General features: G+C 58.8%; 1 protein-coding gene across 3 annotated transcripts; it reads left to right on the top strand.

The window, feature by feature from the left end:
• The first annotated feature begins 37 nt into the window (after positions 1-37).
• Positions 38-17,387, top strand: SGTA (small glutamine rich tetratricopeptide repeat co-chaperone alpha). 3 transcript variants are annotated; one of them, XM_021705095.1, is made up of 12 exons: positions 38-111; positions 7,892-8,029; positions 8,465-8,571; positions 8,846-8,930; positions 10,085-10,184; positions 11,182-11,286; positions 12,193-12,331; positions 12,882-12,944; positions 13,996-14,033; positions 14,778-14,867; positions 15,072-15,194; positions 16,216-17,387. In XM_021705095.1, exons 2-11 carry the CDS (start codon positions 7,930-7,932, stop codon positions 15,184-15,186), a joined length of 942 nt encoding a protein of 313 aa, XP_021560770.1. In that variant the 5' UTR covers positions 38-111; positions 7,892-7,929; the 3' UTR covers positions 15,187-15,194; positions 16,216-17,387. The 3 variants fall into 3 exon arrangements, with proteins under 3 accessions (XP_021560770.1, XP_021560768.1, XP_021560771.1); XM_021705093.1 differs by lacking the exon at positions 38-111 and adding an exon at positions 253-320; XM_021705096.2 differs by lacking the exon at positions 38-111 and adding an exon at positions 282-320 and having other exon boundaries at positions 15,072-15,198.
• The last annotated feature ends 389 nt before the right edge of the window (positions 17,388-17,776 follow it).

The following is a 17,776-nucleotide window of genomic DNA, read 5'->3' on the forward strand; positions in this document are numbered from 1 at the left end:
ACCGGCTCTGCGGAACGCGCCGGAGTCCGCCACCGTCCCACCATGCACCGCTCCATTCCCGCTCGAGAGGGGAAATCGCTCCTGATTTCCGGCCTCCGTTCGGTCGCAGAGGTCAGTTGCCCTAACGACCAGCTCTCCCCCCACCTCTAAATTACGTCACTTCTCCCCACGACCGCCTCGATAATTAACGCGCCTGCGCAGAATAAAACCCAACGGGAGCCGGCTCCTTCCGCGCAGGCGTCGCGGCCGGAGGCGGGGCCGGGCAGCGCCGCGGTGCGCAGGCGCAGCCGTCGGTGGGTCGGCGTTCGGCCGCTTCAGAGGTGAGTCGTGGAGGGGGGTGCCCGGCGTTGTGCCGGTTGGGCTTGGGGTCCGCGGCTCGGAGCTCTCGCGGTTCCAGGGCCGGGGGGAGAGCTTGGTTTGGGGTTGGGGTCGCCGCGATCAGCTGGCTGCTGTGAGTGGGCGGCGCGAAGGGGAAACTGAGGAAGGGTGGCGTCGGGCAGGCCCTCGCCGGCGCTGGTCAACCTCCCCCGGACCCCAGGCCCGGGAAATGCTGCTTCGCAGGCCCGTGGGTGGACAGCGGGAGGTGAAAACGCCCCGCAAGCAGTGAGGGTGTCTTCTGCTGCCCAGAAACACAGTCCCTTTGAATGGGGACCCCGTTCGTGGGGCGCAGGTCGGGGTCCTGTCCCAGAGCCGCCACTCTCCACCTGGCCAGCCTCTTGGCTTCCCGGAGCCGCAGTTTCCTCCGCTGTAAAACGGGCGTCGTCACGGTCCTTGCCAGATTGAGTGGGGTGGGAGGTGGGGGTCTTGGGAAGATTAAAGCGGCAGGGCCCCCCGCAAAGTGAGAGCTTAATAGCGGCTGTTAGGTCTTTCACAGCTCGGGTCTTCTGTCGGTTGTGCTAGAGGTGGGGAGGAGCTGGGGCTGAGGACCAGCTCCACCTCCTCTCACTGGCTGTGTGAGCTGGGGCAGATCGCTTCCCTCTCTGAGCAGCGCTTTTCTTCTAAAACAGGGACCCTAGAAGAACGTGCTTCCTAGGTTCTCTGTGAAGTTAAATAAGCAGAACATTCTCTGCTCAGGTTCCTTGTGCTTGTTAAGAGTTTACTAGAGAATGGCTGGTTTATTAGGTGTCAGAAAACGTGCAGTCTGCATCCCGTAGGATTTCCTTTGGTTTTCTATCTCTGATTGGTCTGTCTGCTTTTCTTCTCCCCAGACCAGTGGTTTTATCGCCCTGGGGGACACAGGGTAATGTCTGGGGGTCATTTGTTGTGGCCACAACTGGGTATACTCCTGGCAGCAAGTGGGTGGGGGCCAGGGATGCTGCCTAACCAGGCAGTGCCTGGGACTTCCCTGCAGAGAACCGTCTGCAGTGTCCACAGTGGGGAAGTTAAACCTTCCTCTAGACCAGTGCTTCTTCACCGGCATGAGCTGCGCACAAGGGGGTGGGGTATGGACTCAAGAAAACGTACAGGTTTTGTGGGGAGAGGAAAGGGCACTTCGGAGTTTAGGAGGCTCTGGAGTCCCGACTGCTGGGCTCAAAATTCCTGGTTTGTGTCTTCTAAGCTGGGTGACCTCGGGTAGCACCCCCATCTTTCTGAACCTCAGTTTTTCCTTCTGTACAATGGGGTTTGTCATAAACAACCCAGGGACTCGGCCGACTGTGAGCAGGGGGCCAAATCCAGCTGCAGCCTGTTCCTGTAAATGAAGTTTTGTGGGCGCAGTTCATCACAAAACCTGTGACTGCTTTTGCACAAAACCAAAGTTGAGTGGTTTCCACAAAAGCCCTGTGGCCCTTTTCAGAAAATGATCACTGACCCCCTCCATAAGTGATTGCATGCACTGCACTGAGCTCGGGGCCTGGAAAGTGCTCAGCACGCCAAGGATTTCACCTGAGGTTTATAATTCAGTCTTTCAGGAAGGGTGAGCAACTGTAAACGGGGTTAAACTCTGCCCCAGTTTGTGAGCTATAGTCTTAACTTTGAGCTTACATATTCTTTTAAAGATTTTATTTATCTGACAGAGAGACAGCCAGAGAGGGAACACAAGCAGGGGGAGTGGGAGAGGGAGAAGCAGGCTTCCCACGGAGCAGGGAGCCTGATGCGGGGCTCGATCCCAGGACCCTGGGATCATGACCTGAGCCGAAGGCAGACGCTCACCGACAGAGCCACCCAGGTACCCCAAAACTAATTTTTTAAAAAAGGTTTTATTTATTTATTTGACAGAGAGGGAACACAAGCAGGGGGAGTGGGAGAGGGAGAAGCAGGCTTCCCGCCGAGCAGGGAGCCCGATGCGGGGCTCGATCCCAGGACCCTGAGATCATGGCCCGAGCCGAAGGCAGATGCTCAACGACTGAGCCACCCAGGCGCCCCAGTTTTTTTTTTTTTTTTTTTTTTACCAAGACCCAACGCTAGCCCCTGTGGGAAATGCTCAGCAAGGGGGTTGAAGGAATAAAGGGAACTGTTGGTAGGTAGGCAAGACCCAAGGTTTGTTGTCTCTTCTGGTCTTCCCAGAGAACTTGGTCGGGTGGCTCTCAATTTGACAGGGATCTAATGTTTTCCCAAGACCATATGGATCAGACACTGCTGAGTGCTGCAGTTGAAAGGGAAGATGTCTGTCCAGTGCTCACAGTCTGGGTGAGGGCGGGAGACAGATGACAGTTTTAAAGCCTTCTGGGCTGCTGATAAGGCTGGTACTTGGACTTTGCCAAAAAATAACGGGCAGCTAGCTCTGTCTGAGATATCTTTGCAGCTCAGTGTTGAAGGGAATTAAGAGTTTCCAGGTGGGTTGGAGGAAAGGTGAGCAGTTGTGTTTGAGCGGAGCCACTGAGAGTTTGGTGAAAGGCATCACATGCACACTCATGAAGTTTCAGGGAACTTTTGATGGTTTTTAAGCATGCAGAGCATTCTGGCGGCATTTTAGAAGAAACAGGCTTTGATGGGGGTCGTGGGCTCAAGCCTCGGGACAGTCCTTGCTCAGACACCAGGGGCGGGCTAGGATGAGAGAGAGGACTGGAGCCCAGGCTTCGCACACTGCTGTTTGTGAGCAGAGGTCCGGGCTCAGGATGGAGGCAGGCAGCCCTCAGCAGCGGGCGCTCCACCGTCCAAGGTGGGTGAGAGGTCGCTCATTTTAGTGAGGCATGCCATTTTTTCCCTTTGACCAGTTCTGGGCAGGGAAATAAAAGAAGCAGAGGCTGTTTTTGTTTTTAAATGTGGAAACGAAAAGGTGGACTGAGATCCGGGAGGGATTGTGAAGACCACCGGAGGAGCTGGCCCCAGGAGCCCCTACTCCACCCTCGCTAGGCTTGCCGAGCACCCTGTGCGGCTGGCACCTCGGTGGTGCTTTCTGAGAGCTCATAAAGCACTCACTGTTCAGAGAGTGGGCCCTCTCTGAGAATTTTGTCCAGCAGCCAAAACCCTACAAGTTGTGATTGTTCAGAAGGGTCCGGGTGCCTGGTAGGAGTCGAGGAGAAGTGCTGTCTTCGTGTTTTGTTGGGCCCAGCTTTGTGGAGAGCAGAAGGTGGTTCATCTCAAAAGCCATACGTGGAAGTAAGATTCACAAACTGTCTCGCAAGGAAGCAAGAGTTTCTGTGGGACCACCTGTGTGAAATGCCTTGCTGGCTCCTTCTCACACCTTGGGGACATAGTCCTCGGCTGTGGACCCAGGCTCCCTCTGCTGCAGGGCTGAAGCCCAAAATGTGCAAACAGAAAGTTTCCAGAAAGTTTGCATCAAAGTTCTTGGGCCAGAAAAATCTGACTTGTACTGATTTAGAGCCTTTACTTTTCTCACTTGGAGTTTCAGTGGTTTTCAGCTGGGTGGTTTGGCCATGTCTGGGGACATCTGTGGTTGTTACCACTGTGGGGAGGGGCATTGAAGGGGTGTGGCCAGGGATGCTGCTGAACCCCTACAGTGCTCAGGACGCCCCCACAGAGAGTGACCTGCCTCCAATATTAGGGCCAAGTGGGAGAGACCCTGCAGTGATTATTCGGAAAAATATTGAGTCTGGTCCCTGCTCACGCTGGACACCAGAGTAAATCCCCCGGGGTCAGAGGGTACAAACCAGGGCGACCCCAGCGTCTGTGAGTCACCCCCTCTCTCCCTCTGACACAGTGTGTATATTTCAACATGTGCAGCATCCCAGGACCTCAGGAGTCAGATGGTTACAGAGCACAGTCTCCTGGGGGTCAGTGAAACCCCCTGACCCAGGGGTCTCACCCTGGGGGGGGAGATTCTGCCCCTTGCTTCAGGGCACACTGGACGGAGACCAGGGATGCGCCCCCGCCACCAGCAGAGAATGATCCAGCCGCTGATGTTGGTAGCGCCAAGGTAGAGAAACTCTACGTTAAGTCACGAATTCTTGTAACAGCTGGTAAGGACACCTCTGTTATCCCATTTTATAGAAGAGAAAAATGAGGGTATTGGCTGCAACTCTCTGAGATGGGACAAAGAGCATTCTTTAGCTTAGGGTGGGGAAGGTGACGTGGAACCGGCCTCAGGCAAAGATGGCTGGCCCTAAGACATGACTCCAGGCTCTTGTCCACCCAGGCAAATCAGGCCTTTCTGGCCTGTCATCACTATGCCAGGCCCAGGGCAGGCTCCAGGGGACTCTGATTTATTGACAGTGAATTGCATTGGAGGGGCTGGCATTTGAGAGAAGACCAAGCAACAGATCAGGAGAAGCCCAGGAAGCAGGCAGTGAGAGCTTATGCTGGGGAAATCAGGCCAGAGTGCTTCAAGTCCTTTGGGGGCAGGGGATCCTCATGTGCAAATGCCCTGAGGCTCCAAGATCTGGGGGCATGGGAAGGACTGGAAGTATGCCAGAAAGGAGCGTGACTTGGTCTTTAGTTTTTTGAACCCTTGCCTCCATGAACCTCAATAGTTTCATACACTCCCCTCCCCCCATCTTCACCACTCAGACCAGGAGGGCAGGAAACGTCTGCTGAAGACCAGACTTCCTTTCTCAGTCCACTCTTAAGTGAGCACACATCACCATCAAGACCTGCATTCATTCCCTGGGAGAGAAGACCAAGCCCTGTCCTCCCATACACACACACGCATACACAAAGCCCAGTGTGAGTGACCCATGGGAGGGGAGGGGAAGGGAACCAGGCTCAGAAGTGGTGCCTGGAACCCGTAGGTGGGGTGTAGGCACTTACATGACTTAAGAAGGCAAGATTCATTGTCCACAGGCAGCTGCCCAGATGTGACCCTCAAGGCCTAACTTAGAACACAACATACAAAGGGTCCTGGGACTGTACATCTGAAGGGGAGGACCTCAGACTTAGAAAACAAAAGAAAACAAAACTTTTTCTAATTCTAATTAAAAATTCTAATTTCTTTTTTTTAAGATTTTATTTATTTGAGAGAGAGAGAGAGAGCACGAGAGGGGGCAGGGTCAGAGGGAGAAGCAGACTCCCCACTGAGCAGGGAGCCCAATGCAATGTGGGACTCGATCCTGGGACTCCAGGATCATGACCTGAGCCGAAGGCAGATGATTAACCAACTGAGCCACCCAGGCGCCTAATTATAATTTCTAATAAGATATACATAACAAAATTTACTGTCATAACCATCTCTAAGTGCACAGCTCAGCGGCATGAAGCACACTCACATGGCCCTGCGACCACCCCCACCCTCCGTCTCCAGAACTTTTCATCTCCGCACATGGAGACTCTGTCCCCACGAAGCACGGACTCCCCACCCCCTGCCCCAGCCCCGGCTCCCACCCTCTCCTCTCTGTCTGTGTGGACGGGACTCCTCTGGGGACCTCCTGGGAGTGGGGTCCTGTGGGATGTATCCTTCTGGGTCTGGCTCCTCTCACTGAGCCCAGTGTCCTCAGCGTCCCTGCACGTCGTGGCAGGTGTCAGGGTCCCTTCCTTTCTAAGGCTGGAGTGTGTTCCCGCGTGGGGACGGACTGCACCGTGTTTATTCATTCATCCATGGACGGACGCTGGTGTCGTGTCTGCCTGTCAGCTGCTGTAAATAATGCCGCTGCCGAAACAGATATCTAAGATGTGAACAGTTTGACATTTTAGTCTGTTCTCCTAGGTTTGGTGGTCAGCAGGCTGACTGGTTTACTCTCTATACCCTCTCAGCTGGGGACCAGGACTCCTTTTGGAGCTTTGCTTCCCCCAAAAGAAGTGGGTTGTGGTGGTTGATCTCTGTGGGCCCCTCTATTGCCCCTAAGGTCCTGTGGTCTGGGACTGGCCATTCGTCCTCCGGGCACTGGCCCATCCTGATCCCAGACCTTCCAGTTCTAGGGAGGCTCTCCGGCCAAAGGCACTTGCTAGATAAAGGGGCTTTGTGTCCAGAAATGGGAAGCACATTACCATCCTCAAAGAGCTTTAATTACTTTGCCTGCTTTACGGAACACAGGTGTTTTAAGTTTCTCCCTTATTTAAGATTGAAGTATAATTCACATGCCTTAGAATTCAGTGGATTTTGGTATATTCACACTGCTGTGTAACCGACACCTTTCTCTAAGTCTAGAACATTCCATCACCCCAAAAAGAAACTCTGTACCCATCAGCTATCATTCCCCACCTCTACCCCAGCCCCCACAAGCCCCCTTCCCGTCCGTGGATGAACCTGTTCTGGACATGTCCCACATCCCGGTGGAATCACACCCCGTGTGGCCTTCTGTGCCTGGTTCCCTCACTTTAAGAAGCAGCTGTCGATGGACGTAGATTCCCGTGAACCAGAGACCGAGCTCTGCACACGGCCAGCACCAAGCGTCTTGACTGCCCTTGCCCAGTGGCGGTGACCCCGCCCTGTACTGACCCCATCTCAGGGTGGAGAGCCTGGGGCTGCATGACGGACTCTTCCCGACTTCGTTTAACCATCGTGGCTGGTAACAGGTTCATGAGAATGTGGTCAGGAGGCCTGCTGCTCGTTTTCTATGGGGCACAGGCTGTTCACCCCACTGGAGGAGTTTTCGGGAGACCGAGGTGCTTCCTGCTGCAGGTTCCGGCTGTGCAGGTGGACCTGAGCAGCCTTGGGCCAGCCGCTTCTCCCAGACCCCCACGCCAACCTGTTGCCTCTGTCAGCGGGAGTGGCCGTGGAGGTCACGGTGTGGAGGGGGATGAGACGGTGTCGTGACGTGCCTGATCCATCATGGACCCTCAGGTGGCAGACCCCCCTCACCCCCGGAATGTTCCAGACCAGGGCTCTCCTCTGGGCACTGCTGACGCTGGAGCCGGATAGTTCTCCATTGTGTGGGCATCCTGGGAGCCGGGGGCTGAGCAGCAGGTCCACCCAATGCCAAGAGCACCACAGACGTACCCAGACATGGCCCAGAGCCCCTGAGGCCGGATCACTCCTGGCCTGGGAGGGACCCAGAGAAGGCCCTCGGACGGCCTGGAAAGGGCTCGGGGCCTCTGGGGCCTTTTGGTCTACTCTGGGCCCCTTCGCTCCTGCCCCCCCCCCCCACGATACTTGTCCAACCCCCTCATGTCCCTCGGGGGTATCAGGACCTGGAGAACCGTCAGTTTGTTTTCTCAGTCCGAGTGGAGAAGCAGGTGGGACTGGGGTCTGGCTTGTGCTTAGCTAAAACTTGGGGTTCGTAGACCTGCAGGACTAGCACTTGCGGGCTGGCCCTCTGCATCCCTGGGAGTCCCTGTGTGCCACTGAATCTGTGAAGGGGTGGTGACGGCCAAGGCCACGTGGCCTTCTTTAGCGTAAGGAGGCAGGATGGCTGGGAACACTCCACCTGCCCGAGGGAGCCTCAGTGTCTATCTGTGAAATGGGGTCATAACCGCCCTCACTTGTGCTTAAAGTGGCTTCCTTGGGGCTGGGGCTGGCGCAGGCCTGGTGAGCCAGGCCCAGCAGTCCAGGGGTGCTGTCTGAGCAGCACCCATGCCCCCCATCTGTGCTTCTCACGCCCTTGGCTTGGGTCCGCAGATCGTGAAAACCCCAGGGCGTTCTCTTCCTGTCTCAAGATGGATAACAAGAAGCGCCTGGCCTACGCCATCATCCGGTTCCTGCACGACCAGCTCCGGCATGGGGGGCTCTCATCCGACGCCCAGGAGAGCTTGGAAGGTACCTGTGGGCCCACTGCCCTCCCTCCTTCCTGCCACACGTAGCCAGCCCCCGTCACCTCGGGCCCAGCATCCTGCAGGTGTTCTGGTCATCTCCCCATCTTTCGTCGAGGGGCAGTTCCGGAACCTTCTCCACCACTGCACGTGTGCAACTCCACTGAGGAGAGGGGAAAGGCTCTCTCTTCAAAGAGGGAGGGGCAGCCACGGCCGCTGGAACCTGCATGGGGCTGGGTGGGCTAGGAGCCCAGGCCGGACCCCGCCACCAGCGCCTTGGCATCCAGCTGCTTCAGTTCGCAGTGACACGGTGGGAGGTGGCGTTTCGGCAGCAGGTGCCAGGCCGTTGACCTGGGTTTCTCAGGGGAGGGACTCCCTCTGAGCCCCAAAGTCCTAAAGTCTGGGCTGCGTTCAGAAGAAAATGCCTTTGTCTCCCTCCCAGTTGCGATCCAGTGCCTGGAGACTGCTTTTGGGGTGACTGTTGAAGACCGCGACCTCGCTCTCCCTCAGACTCTTCCGGAAATATTTGAAGCAGCTGCTGCGGGCAAGGTGAGTCTCTGGGCTTCCCAGAACAAAAGTAACAGCACGAGTGGCCGAGGGCTCCGGAGCACCTGTGTGGGGCCCACACTCTCTCCCAGGCTGCGCGCCGTGGAGCGTGGTTCCCGGTTTGCAGACAGGGAAGTGGGGGGCTCCGCCCCGGCCACCCTGGCCTGAGGTCCTCCCCGTTGGAGCTCAGCTGCCCTCTGGGGCAGCCCTGGAGCAGGAGGAAAGCGGTAGGGTTGCCCGCTGCCCCTTAAACAGCTCGTCTTTGCCTTGGGGCCAGGAAGTGCTGCAGGACCTGAGAAGCCCCGAGCGAACTCCACCTTCAGAGGAGGACTCGGCTGAGGCAGAGCGCCTCAAAACTGAAGGTGAGGCAAGACCATCTGCATCCCCACCAGGCACCTCACCCGCCTGGACTGCCGGGGAGGGGGGCGGGGGGGGCTGGCCCGTAGGGATGTGGCAGCGGGGGGGGGGTTTGCTGTGAAGCTGCGCACCGCACACAGGTGCGAGGATGTGCCGCAAGCGGAGCCCCACGTGCAGCCCGTGGGAACGTGGCCGGGGCAGTCGCCGTGGAAGGCATCCTGACAGCTCCCAGGTGGTCACATGGTGGGCTCGTGGCCTAGCCGCTCCCCTCCCAGGTGTGGGCCCAGGAGAGATGCAGGCGTGTGTCCACGGAAGCCAAAAGGTAGAACAGCCCAAATGTCCCTAAAGTGGCAAAAAGGATAAACAAAATGTGACCTATCCGTATTCTGGAGCGTCCCTCGGCCGCGAGCAGGAGCCAGGCGCCCACACACGCGGCCCCGGGGACGGACCCCGAGCCCACGACGCTCAGGGAGGGACCCGGACACGGAAGGCCACGTGGGGTGTGAGTCCACGTGGGTGACACGTCCAGAACAGGCTCATCCACGGACAGGAAGGGGGCTCGGGGGGCAGGGGGCTGGGGAGAAGGTGGGGAGTGACCGTTGATGGGGGCGGGGACGCTCAGGGAGGGACCCGGACACGGAAGGCCATGTGGGGTGTGAGTCCACGTGGGTGACACGTCCAGAACGGGCTTGTCCACGGACACAGAAATGAGTGAGTGTGTGTCAGAGGTTGGGGAGGGGGTGGGGGATAACTACTGATAGGGTCAGTGCTTCTTTTTGGGGAAGTGGAATGTTCTGGCATTAGATCGTGGTGATAGACACCTATGAATATTTAAAAACTGCTGAATTATTTGAAGTAGATTTCATGCAACTTGGTTACTTCCGAAAGAAGGAGCAAAAACGACAGTATTAGAGATTTGTGTCTCCAAGTGTCCCAACTGAAGCAGTGACAGTCATCAGAGTGTGGCTCAGGCCAGAACCCACAAGATGCCGGACGCAAACCCCACCCCCGAGCCTACATCTGAGTGTTGCAACCTGCCCCCCAGAGTCTCCTCACATCTTCAGAGAAAACCCCAGGAGAGCCGGGCCTGACTGACGCCTCGGAGCCCTCGGGCCTGACGGGAACAGCGGGGCGTACGCTCTTCTTTCTCTCTCTTCAGGAAACGAGCAGATGAAAGTAGAGAACTTTGAAGCTGCCGTGCACTTCTACGGGAAAGCCATCGAGCTGAACCCGGCCAACGCCGTCTATTTCTGTAACAGGTACTGGCCGGGCGCACACGGGGGAAGCGTTTGTACTGTCACTTGGGGGTTGTTCAGCCAGAGCCCCAGATCAGCGGCAGGCGGCCAGCTTGGTGTCCACAGGAGCTGAGCATGGCATTAGAATTAAAATCGGGGCCGCGTTCTGCACGGATGCTGCGGCAAGGAAATAAGCCAGACCACAGGTGATGTTCCACGCCAACGTTCACAGCGGCGCGGCTGCTGGCCGCGAGGGGCCGCGTCCGGCTGGTCCTTTTAGAGGGAGAGCTGCCTCCGCTCTCCCGCGGCCTCCCAGGACGGGCCGTTGTGCTGACGAGAGGGACTGAGTGGGACGTGGGACGCAGGGTGGCCCCGGGACCCAGCGGTGGATACTGGGGAGGGGGGTGCCGCACGTCATCCACGCTGACGCCAGGCTGGAACTGTTTGTCGTTTTGGTTTCTTTATTTTGACTCTCTGGGGCAGTAACACAAACAGATTGACAGGAAGGTCGCACACATAGCCTCGAGAATCCCGTACACCCTCCACCAGCCCGGCCGCTCAGTGTTTTCTATCAGACGCCTTTCTGCACTTCAAAACCTGGGAGAAATGCAAAGTACAATATTAAAACCTGAAACTGTCCAAAAACCCATCTCGCATGGGAGGAGACCCTTGAGAGCTTGGACGGGTCTCACGGATCGGTTACTGTCTAACCGATTTTATTCCCTGGCGTAGAAAAGGGGCAGAGCCTGGGTGCTGAGCCCGTGGACTTGGGGTTCAGATCCTCGTCCCATCACAGCCAGGTGTCTGCAGCATCGTTGAGGCAAGCTGCTCTGCCTCCAGCCTCAGTTTCCCCAGAAGGCTGTCCCAGTCCCCAGCACAGGTGCTCTGCAGACAAAAGCCCTTGGCCTGTCCCCCCCCACCCCCGCCTGACACATGGGGAAGCCCATGCTCCTCCCCAAAAGGCTCCTCCTCAGCAGCGAGTGAGCCCCGCAGCCCTGCCTGCCCTGCTTTGTTTCCCCAGGGCGGCGGCCTACAGCAAACTCGGGAACTACACTGGGGCCGTGCAGGACTGTGAGCGAGCCATCTGCATAGACCCGTCCTACAGCAAAGCCTACGGCAGGATGGGGTGAGTGCCCCGGGGGGACCGGGAGGGGCCACACCGTCTCTACCTTCCTGGGCTGCCCCACCCCCCACATCCGGCTGTTACCCCTTTTCCTATTCAGGGTGCTTCCCACACGCCCAGCCCCACCACCTGCCGGGTGTCCAGCAGTTTGCTTTAGTCCTGATCCTCTGCCTAGACAGAGTCAGGACTCGGCCCCACTCACATGTCCTAAATCTGGGCCTCCCCTCCTTCCGACCCAGCTGCTGTAAATCGGGTTCCCACCGCTCGCTCTCCTGTGCCCCAGTGGTTTGTTGGAAATACACCTGTGCGTACCGGTTCATCGCAGAGGATGCAGACAAAGAGCTCCACAGGGCAGGGTCCAGGAGGGTCCCCGGGTGGGAGCTCTGTCTGGCCCCCTAGAGTGGGGTGTGATGCCTTCACCAATGGGGACATTCTCCACATCTCATTGTTCAGTTTACAGCCTGCTCTCCAGCCTTCTCCCCTCCCGGAGTTTTGGGGGTAACGAGGTCCCCCCTCAAATCCCAGATTTGGTCTTCCTGGCCACCAGCCCCATCCTGAGTCACCTCCTAGGCATAAACTCGGGTGTGATCAAAGGGGGTCATTATGAAAACCAGGAGATGCCTGTGATTTGGGCAGTTTCGGGTTTTAGAAGGTCTGTGCCAAGAACAGGACCAGCCACGTCCGACCACCCTGCTCTCTGCTCTGCACCCCTCCTCTGGGCCTTCAAACCTATTGTGTGGACTTGTGCCCTTGAATTCTTTTCATACACCCATCCTCTCAGCGCCCCCAGCCCTTGTGGGCCGTCCCCACCGTCCCCACCAGACGCTAGGCCACAGTGACCACTGGAGCAGTTTGGGAGTGGCGGGCAGCCTCCCAGGCCCCCTCCATGCGCTGGTGTCTCTCCCCCAGCCTCGCGCTCTCCAGTTTGAACAAGCACACCGAGGCCGTGGCCTATTACAAGAAGGCCTTGGAGCTGGATCCTGACAACGAGACCTACAAGTCGAACCTCAAGATAGCCGAGCTGAAGTTGAGAGAGACGCCCAGTCCTGTGAGCGGCCCTGGGGAAGGGAGCGGGTGGGAGCAGGGGAATGTGGGCCAGTTTTCTTACTGCGGTTTCCATAGGAAGGAACGGGTGAGGCAGGGGATGCAGGCCTAGGACAGGCTAGATGCGTCTTCTCAGCAGAGTCCGTGGCACAGGGGCCAGCTTTCGCTGTCGGACACCTGGCTCTGGGGCGGTCAGGGCAGGGGGTGGTGGCCCTGAGTGTGAGAGCCTGATGGAGGAGGGCTGGGGGTGTGGGCCGTGGACTGGTGGGTGATGGTTCTCTGGGAATTTGTAACCCCTGAGGGCCCTCCAGGCTCTGCAGGGGCCCAGGATATCAGAGCATCCCACGGTACTTTTCCTAAGCGGTCGGTGCCGTGGCTCATGCCCTTGATGAAGCACCGTCTGGCCGCAAGGCCTGGCTGCTGGGTTATGAGGACATCTGAGCCGTCGGCCTCTTAGGATCCCAGCCGCCCCGCTGTGGGATCTTCTGTCTCTGTTCTGGGGGCCAGCGCCATGGTCCTGTGACCACTCACCAGGGCTCTTCTCATCCCCACAGACAGGAGGCGTCGGCAGCTTTGACATCGCCGGCCTGCTCAACAACCCCAGCTTCATGAGCATGGTAACCGCTCTCGTCCCCATGGGGGCCGCCTGTTGCGGGCCAGGGCTGCCCAGCCTGGGCATTGCTGACTCTGGGCCGGGCCGTTCTCTGGGGGCCTGAGCGGGGCGCCGTGGGGGACAGAGAAGCAGCCCCAGCCCCCCCCCCCCGATGCCCGGCGCCCCCCCCCCCCGCCCCCCCGTGTGACAACCACAGCCGTCCGAGACACCGCCCCCTGTCCCGGGGCAACACTGCCCCAAGTGAGACCCACCCAGTGTTGAGCACAAAGGACCCTCGAGCCTCCCCCAGCCAACTAACCCAGGGAAACGGCCTGCCCTCCCCCCACTCGGTTTCCTCCTCCGCTGCGGAGACCCTGGCCGCAGCAGAACCGCACCTGCTTCCCAAGGTTCGGGTGGATGCCCCTGAGGCGGAAGCACCACCTCCCGGCGCTGAGACTTAAGGCCGGAAGCGCTAGCTTTGTGCAGGGCTGGTCCCCGCATGCGCATGTCCCCGAGTGGTCTCACCGCACCTCAGGGTCCAGGGTCTCCATGCGTCAGGAAGAGAGAAATCCCCTCAGGGCAACAAGGGGCGTCTTGCCTCCTGCATCGGCAGAGGCCGCACTGAGTCTGCAGATGGGACGGCCGGCCGGGCCCCCAGGGACCAGAGCCGGCACAGGGCAGGGGGGGGTTCAGCCTGGTAGTGCTCACACCTCTGACCTCCTGCGCCTGGGGTCGGCACGCAGGCTGGGTTTTGTAGTTGTTAGCGCACAGCTCCCGCCATGGGCCTGTGGCGGCACCGGGGGGTGGTCGGGGCAGACGCTGGCCCGTGAGCACCTCAGCTCTGGCGCCTCACGCAAGTTAGCCAGGCCCCCGTGAGCCACGCCGGGTGGGGCCCTCTCCCCGTCCCGCTCGGCCTCTTCCTGAAACGGGTCCTAAGGAGGGACAAGACCCAGACAGGATCAAAGTGGTAAAACGTGGGAGATGAGATGGAGGGGAAAGCCGTCGACCAGGCCTGGTGTGCAGCCAGAAGATGGGTGCGGGCGCTCACGCGTCTGATGACGGATTCTCTTCTGCAGGCATCAAACCTCATGAACAATCCCCAAGTTCAGCAGCTGTAAGTGACAGCCGGCCTCCTTTGGGTCTTGTGGTTAGAATTTTTTTTTTACTGTGATAAGATGCATGTAACATAAACTTACCCGTTTTAACCATTTTAGGGTTTATAGTGCAGTGGTATTAAGTACATTCATTTGCATAGCAATCACCACCATCTAGTTCCAGAACATTCCATCACCCCAAAAAGAGTCCCCATCCCCATTAGGGCACCTTCTAGCCCCCCCGGCCCCCGCAAGCCCCCTTCCCGTCCGCGGATGAGCCTGTTCTAGACGTGTCACCCACGTGGACTTACACTCCACGTCGCCTTCTGTGTCTGGTTCCCTCCCTGAGCGTAGTGGGCTCAGGTCTGGGTCTACGCCCAGGAGCGGAATTGCTGGGTCACATGGTGATTCTGTTTAATTTACTGAAGAACTGCCAGGCTGTGGTCAAATCTTAAAGCACAGTTTCTCATCCACAGCACTGCTGAAGTCAGGGCGGGTCACTCTCGGGGGCATCCAGGCCGCCGTGGGGGCAGGCCAGCAATTCCAGACACGGCCTCATGTACCCTGGATGAAGACCCCTGTCTTTAAGCCAAAAACAGAGGCTGTTCCCAAGTGAGCTGGTGGAGTTCACAGCAGCCGCCATCAGAGAGAGGGGTGGGCCGGGGAGGCCCTGGGTCCCAGGGGGGCTCGTGTGGGTGAAGGGGCAGGGCCTGGCGGGAATGGGCGGGCTGGGCTGTCTGTCACATCGTGGGCTCTCCTTGCAGCATGTCCGGGATGATTTCGGGTGGCCACAACCCCCTGGGGACTCCCGGCACCAGCCCCTCACAGAATGACCTGGCTAGTCTCATCCAGGCGTGAGTAGACCTGCCTAGTGGGGCTCGAGGGTGGGGTGGGGGCCCACCCATGAGCGTAGCAACGGAGGTGCTATGTCCCTGGGCTCTCCGTTGGACCCTGCATCCTCCAGCGGGTAGTCGTGCTGCCTGTGGGGGCGCGCCCAGGAAGTGGCCAGGAGGATGCCCCGGGCCTCGCGACTGAGCCTGGGCGTGCCTGTCCCGCAGCGGCCAGCAGTTCGCCCAGCAGATGCAGCAGCAAAATCCAGAGTTGATAGAACAGCTCCGAAGTCAGATCCGGAGTCGGACCCCCAGTGCCAGCAACGACGACCAGCAGGAGTGACCAGCCATGTGAGTGAGTCCCCGTGGGCCGTGGGTCCGTGAGGTCGGGAGGGCCTCCGTGGTGGGGCGTGTCGGGGATCATCAGGCCCCTTCCCAGGTGTTTCCACTCACACCCTGTTCCTTCCGGGCGGCCGTCTGTGGGTGGGCTCGTCACTCCGGCAGGTTTTGTATAGACGAGGGCTGAGCCCCCACGGCTCCCAGGCCACACTTGTGCGGAAAGTCTCCGGGCAGCCACAGCGGTGGCCAGCGAGGTCCCTGGGAGGGAGGCCGACAGGCCTGCCCCGCCCCGCCTCGCGCTGCACGCTCGGGGTTCCCTGGGTGTGTGTTTGCTGGAAGCAGCTGTTAAGGAGGCAGGATTGCTGGCAAACAGAGTGGGGGTCCCTGGGGGGCCCCAGTGGCCGTGGCTGGATCAGCGCGCCCCCCCCCCCCCAGGGCCCCTAAACTCATCCTGTGCCTGGGAGATGTGCTTCCTGGCACCGTGGTTTTCCCACCCAGGAGACTTGGGCATCATTGTTCTCCTTTCTCCTTTGACCGTGATTTTCTGTTAAAGATTTCAAAGGACAGGGCATCTGGCTGACTCAGTCCATGGAGGGTACGACTCTTGATCTTGGGGTTGTGAGTTCGAGCCCCGTGTTAGATGTAAGATTACTAAAAAAAATAAACTTAAAAAAATAGTTTTAAGAGTTTTAAAAGCCAAAAGTATTGAGCAGCAGGAAAAACAATTTTGATCTCTTTACCTGCAGCAACGAATGTTAATTATTTGGGCACGTTTTTTTTTCCCCCCCAAAGCACTCCTAAAGAAAAAAAAAAGAACAAAACCTAGTTGACCTCAGTTTTGCATTTGTCATATGTCGTAACCTTCTCTGCAAAACACTTCTGCCAGCACTTGGTATCCTCGGCCCCAGAGCCCGCGGGGATGCTCTGCGTCCGCGCTAATGCGGTGCTGTGGCCCCCGGGGGCCGCCCCAGCCTGTGAACGTGGCCGCCTGGCCAGCGACCTGACTCGCCGCCCTCCTGTCTTCTCCCCCCAGCCCTCCCAGTGCCGCCAGCTTCTTCCCACCGACTGGAAGCCGTCTCGCATTTTGCTGTCTTCTCCCCTCGGACCACCCAAGAGAGAAAAAGAAACAGAAACTGGACCTGCATGTTAAGATGGATTTTTATTACTCCCTTCACCCTCCCCTCCCTGTTTGTAGTCTCCCACGGCCCCCAGACCCTTCTCGAAACAGAGCCAGCAAGCTGTGAACGCAGACCAGCACTGATCTCTCCCAGCCCCTGAAAACCCAGTCACGGAAGTGTTTTCTAGACTGTTCCGGGGCGGGGGTCGTCCTAGGCCACTCTCCAGGAAGCAGCCCGTTTTGTGTCGAGCCATGCTGGGGACACCCATGGCTCCCAGAGCCCCTCTCTGCAGCCCCCGCGGTCTGTCTTCAGAGGAGACGTGAGAAGCCACTTGTAGGCCAACCTCGGCCTCCCCAGCCGCGCCCTGCTCGGGTGAGCTCACTGCCAGCCGCGGTCTGGGCACCGGTGGCCGCCATGCCCCTCGGACCGCGGGTTTTCGTGTGAGGAGCTCTTCAGACACATTTTCCTAAAGGACGATTCCCGTAACCTTGCGACCCGGGTGGGAGCAGGGGTGGGACCAACCTGGGGCGCACAGGACCAGGTACTGGGACTTTTCTTCCAGTCGAGCATTTTGATGGACACGTGTCTCATCTCTGGTCCTCCTGTCCCAGTACTCATGACCGACAGACCCCAAGGGGCAGATCGTGACCCTTCAGCCTGTCTCCAGCCGGGAGTCCAGCCCACTGCCCTTCTGCCCGGCCGGCCTGTCTGGGTCCTTGGCAGGCTCTCCTGTCCTGTCGAGGGCTGGGGAGCCAGCAGGGGCCCCGGGTGCCACCAGAGCTTCTGGGGAGCAGGCATGCCAGCCTGCCCAGGACACGAGGCCACCCTGGATGTGCCCATGGCTTCTACTCAGGCAGGATGGGCGAGGGGGGTCGGGTCTGTGGGCGCCAGTGTTGGCATCTGGATCGTGTGAGGTTCCCTGGTGGTCCGGGCCGTCTGCGAGGTAGACCCAGTACGTGTGTGTCGTAGGTAACTAGTAGGAAGACGGGCACTGCCAGCCACCCGCAGTCCGTCCCACGTCTGGCAAGATGTGTCCTAACGAGTGCTAGCCATGGTGACAAGAAAACGTGTGGGGAATAAATAGACATCACGACCTCTGCTCCGCTCGGCCTCGACCTCTCGCGCCACCCCGGCCCTCCTGCCCAAGCTTCCAGAAACCCCCAGCCTGGGGCTCCCGCCTCAGGCGTATGCCGGGTGTCGGTCATGTCGACGGCTGACACGACACAGCTGGAAGCCGTTCCCATGTCGGGTCGCGGATGATTCCAGAAACAGCAAACCTCTGGGCTGCTCCTGGAGTTTGTCTCTCCCACACCTTCGCTTCCCACCACACTCACTCCAGGGACCAGCCTGGACTCCTGGCCTCTCGGGCAGAGCCGTGAGGGTACCTCCACGCCCCCTGGGGTAGCCTGCAGGGCCACCTGCCGCGCTGAGGGACGTGGTGCAGGCAGCCTGCGTGTGAGGGCCGCCCGCTCCCCT

The sequence above is a fragment of the Neomonachus schauinslandi genome, chromosome 1 (assembly GCF_002201575.2).
Source record: "Neomonachus schauinslandi chromosome 1, ASM220157v2, whole genome shotgun sequence".
Classification (NCBI taxonomy): Eukaryota; Metazoa; Chordata; class Mammalia; order Carnivora; family Phocidae; genus Neomonachus; species Neomonachus schauinslandi.

Coding starts and splice junctions, on each gene's coding strand:
- SGTA (XM_021705095.1), top strand. CDS start 7,930: ATGGATAACAAGAAGCGCCTGGCCTACGCCATCATCCGGTTCCTGCAC. Junction 8,931..10,084: donor AGAGCGCCTCAAAACTGAAG/GTGAGGCAAGAC, acceptor CTCTCTCTTCAG/GAAACGAGCAGATGAAAGTA. Junction 12,332..12,881: donor TGAGAGAGACGCCCAGTCCT/GTGAGCGGCCCT, acceptor TCATCCCCACAG/ACAGGAGGCGTCGGCAGCTT.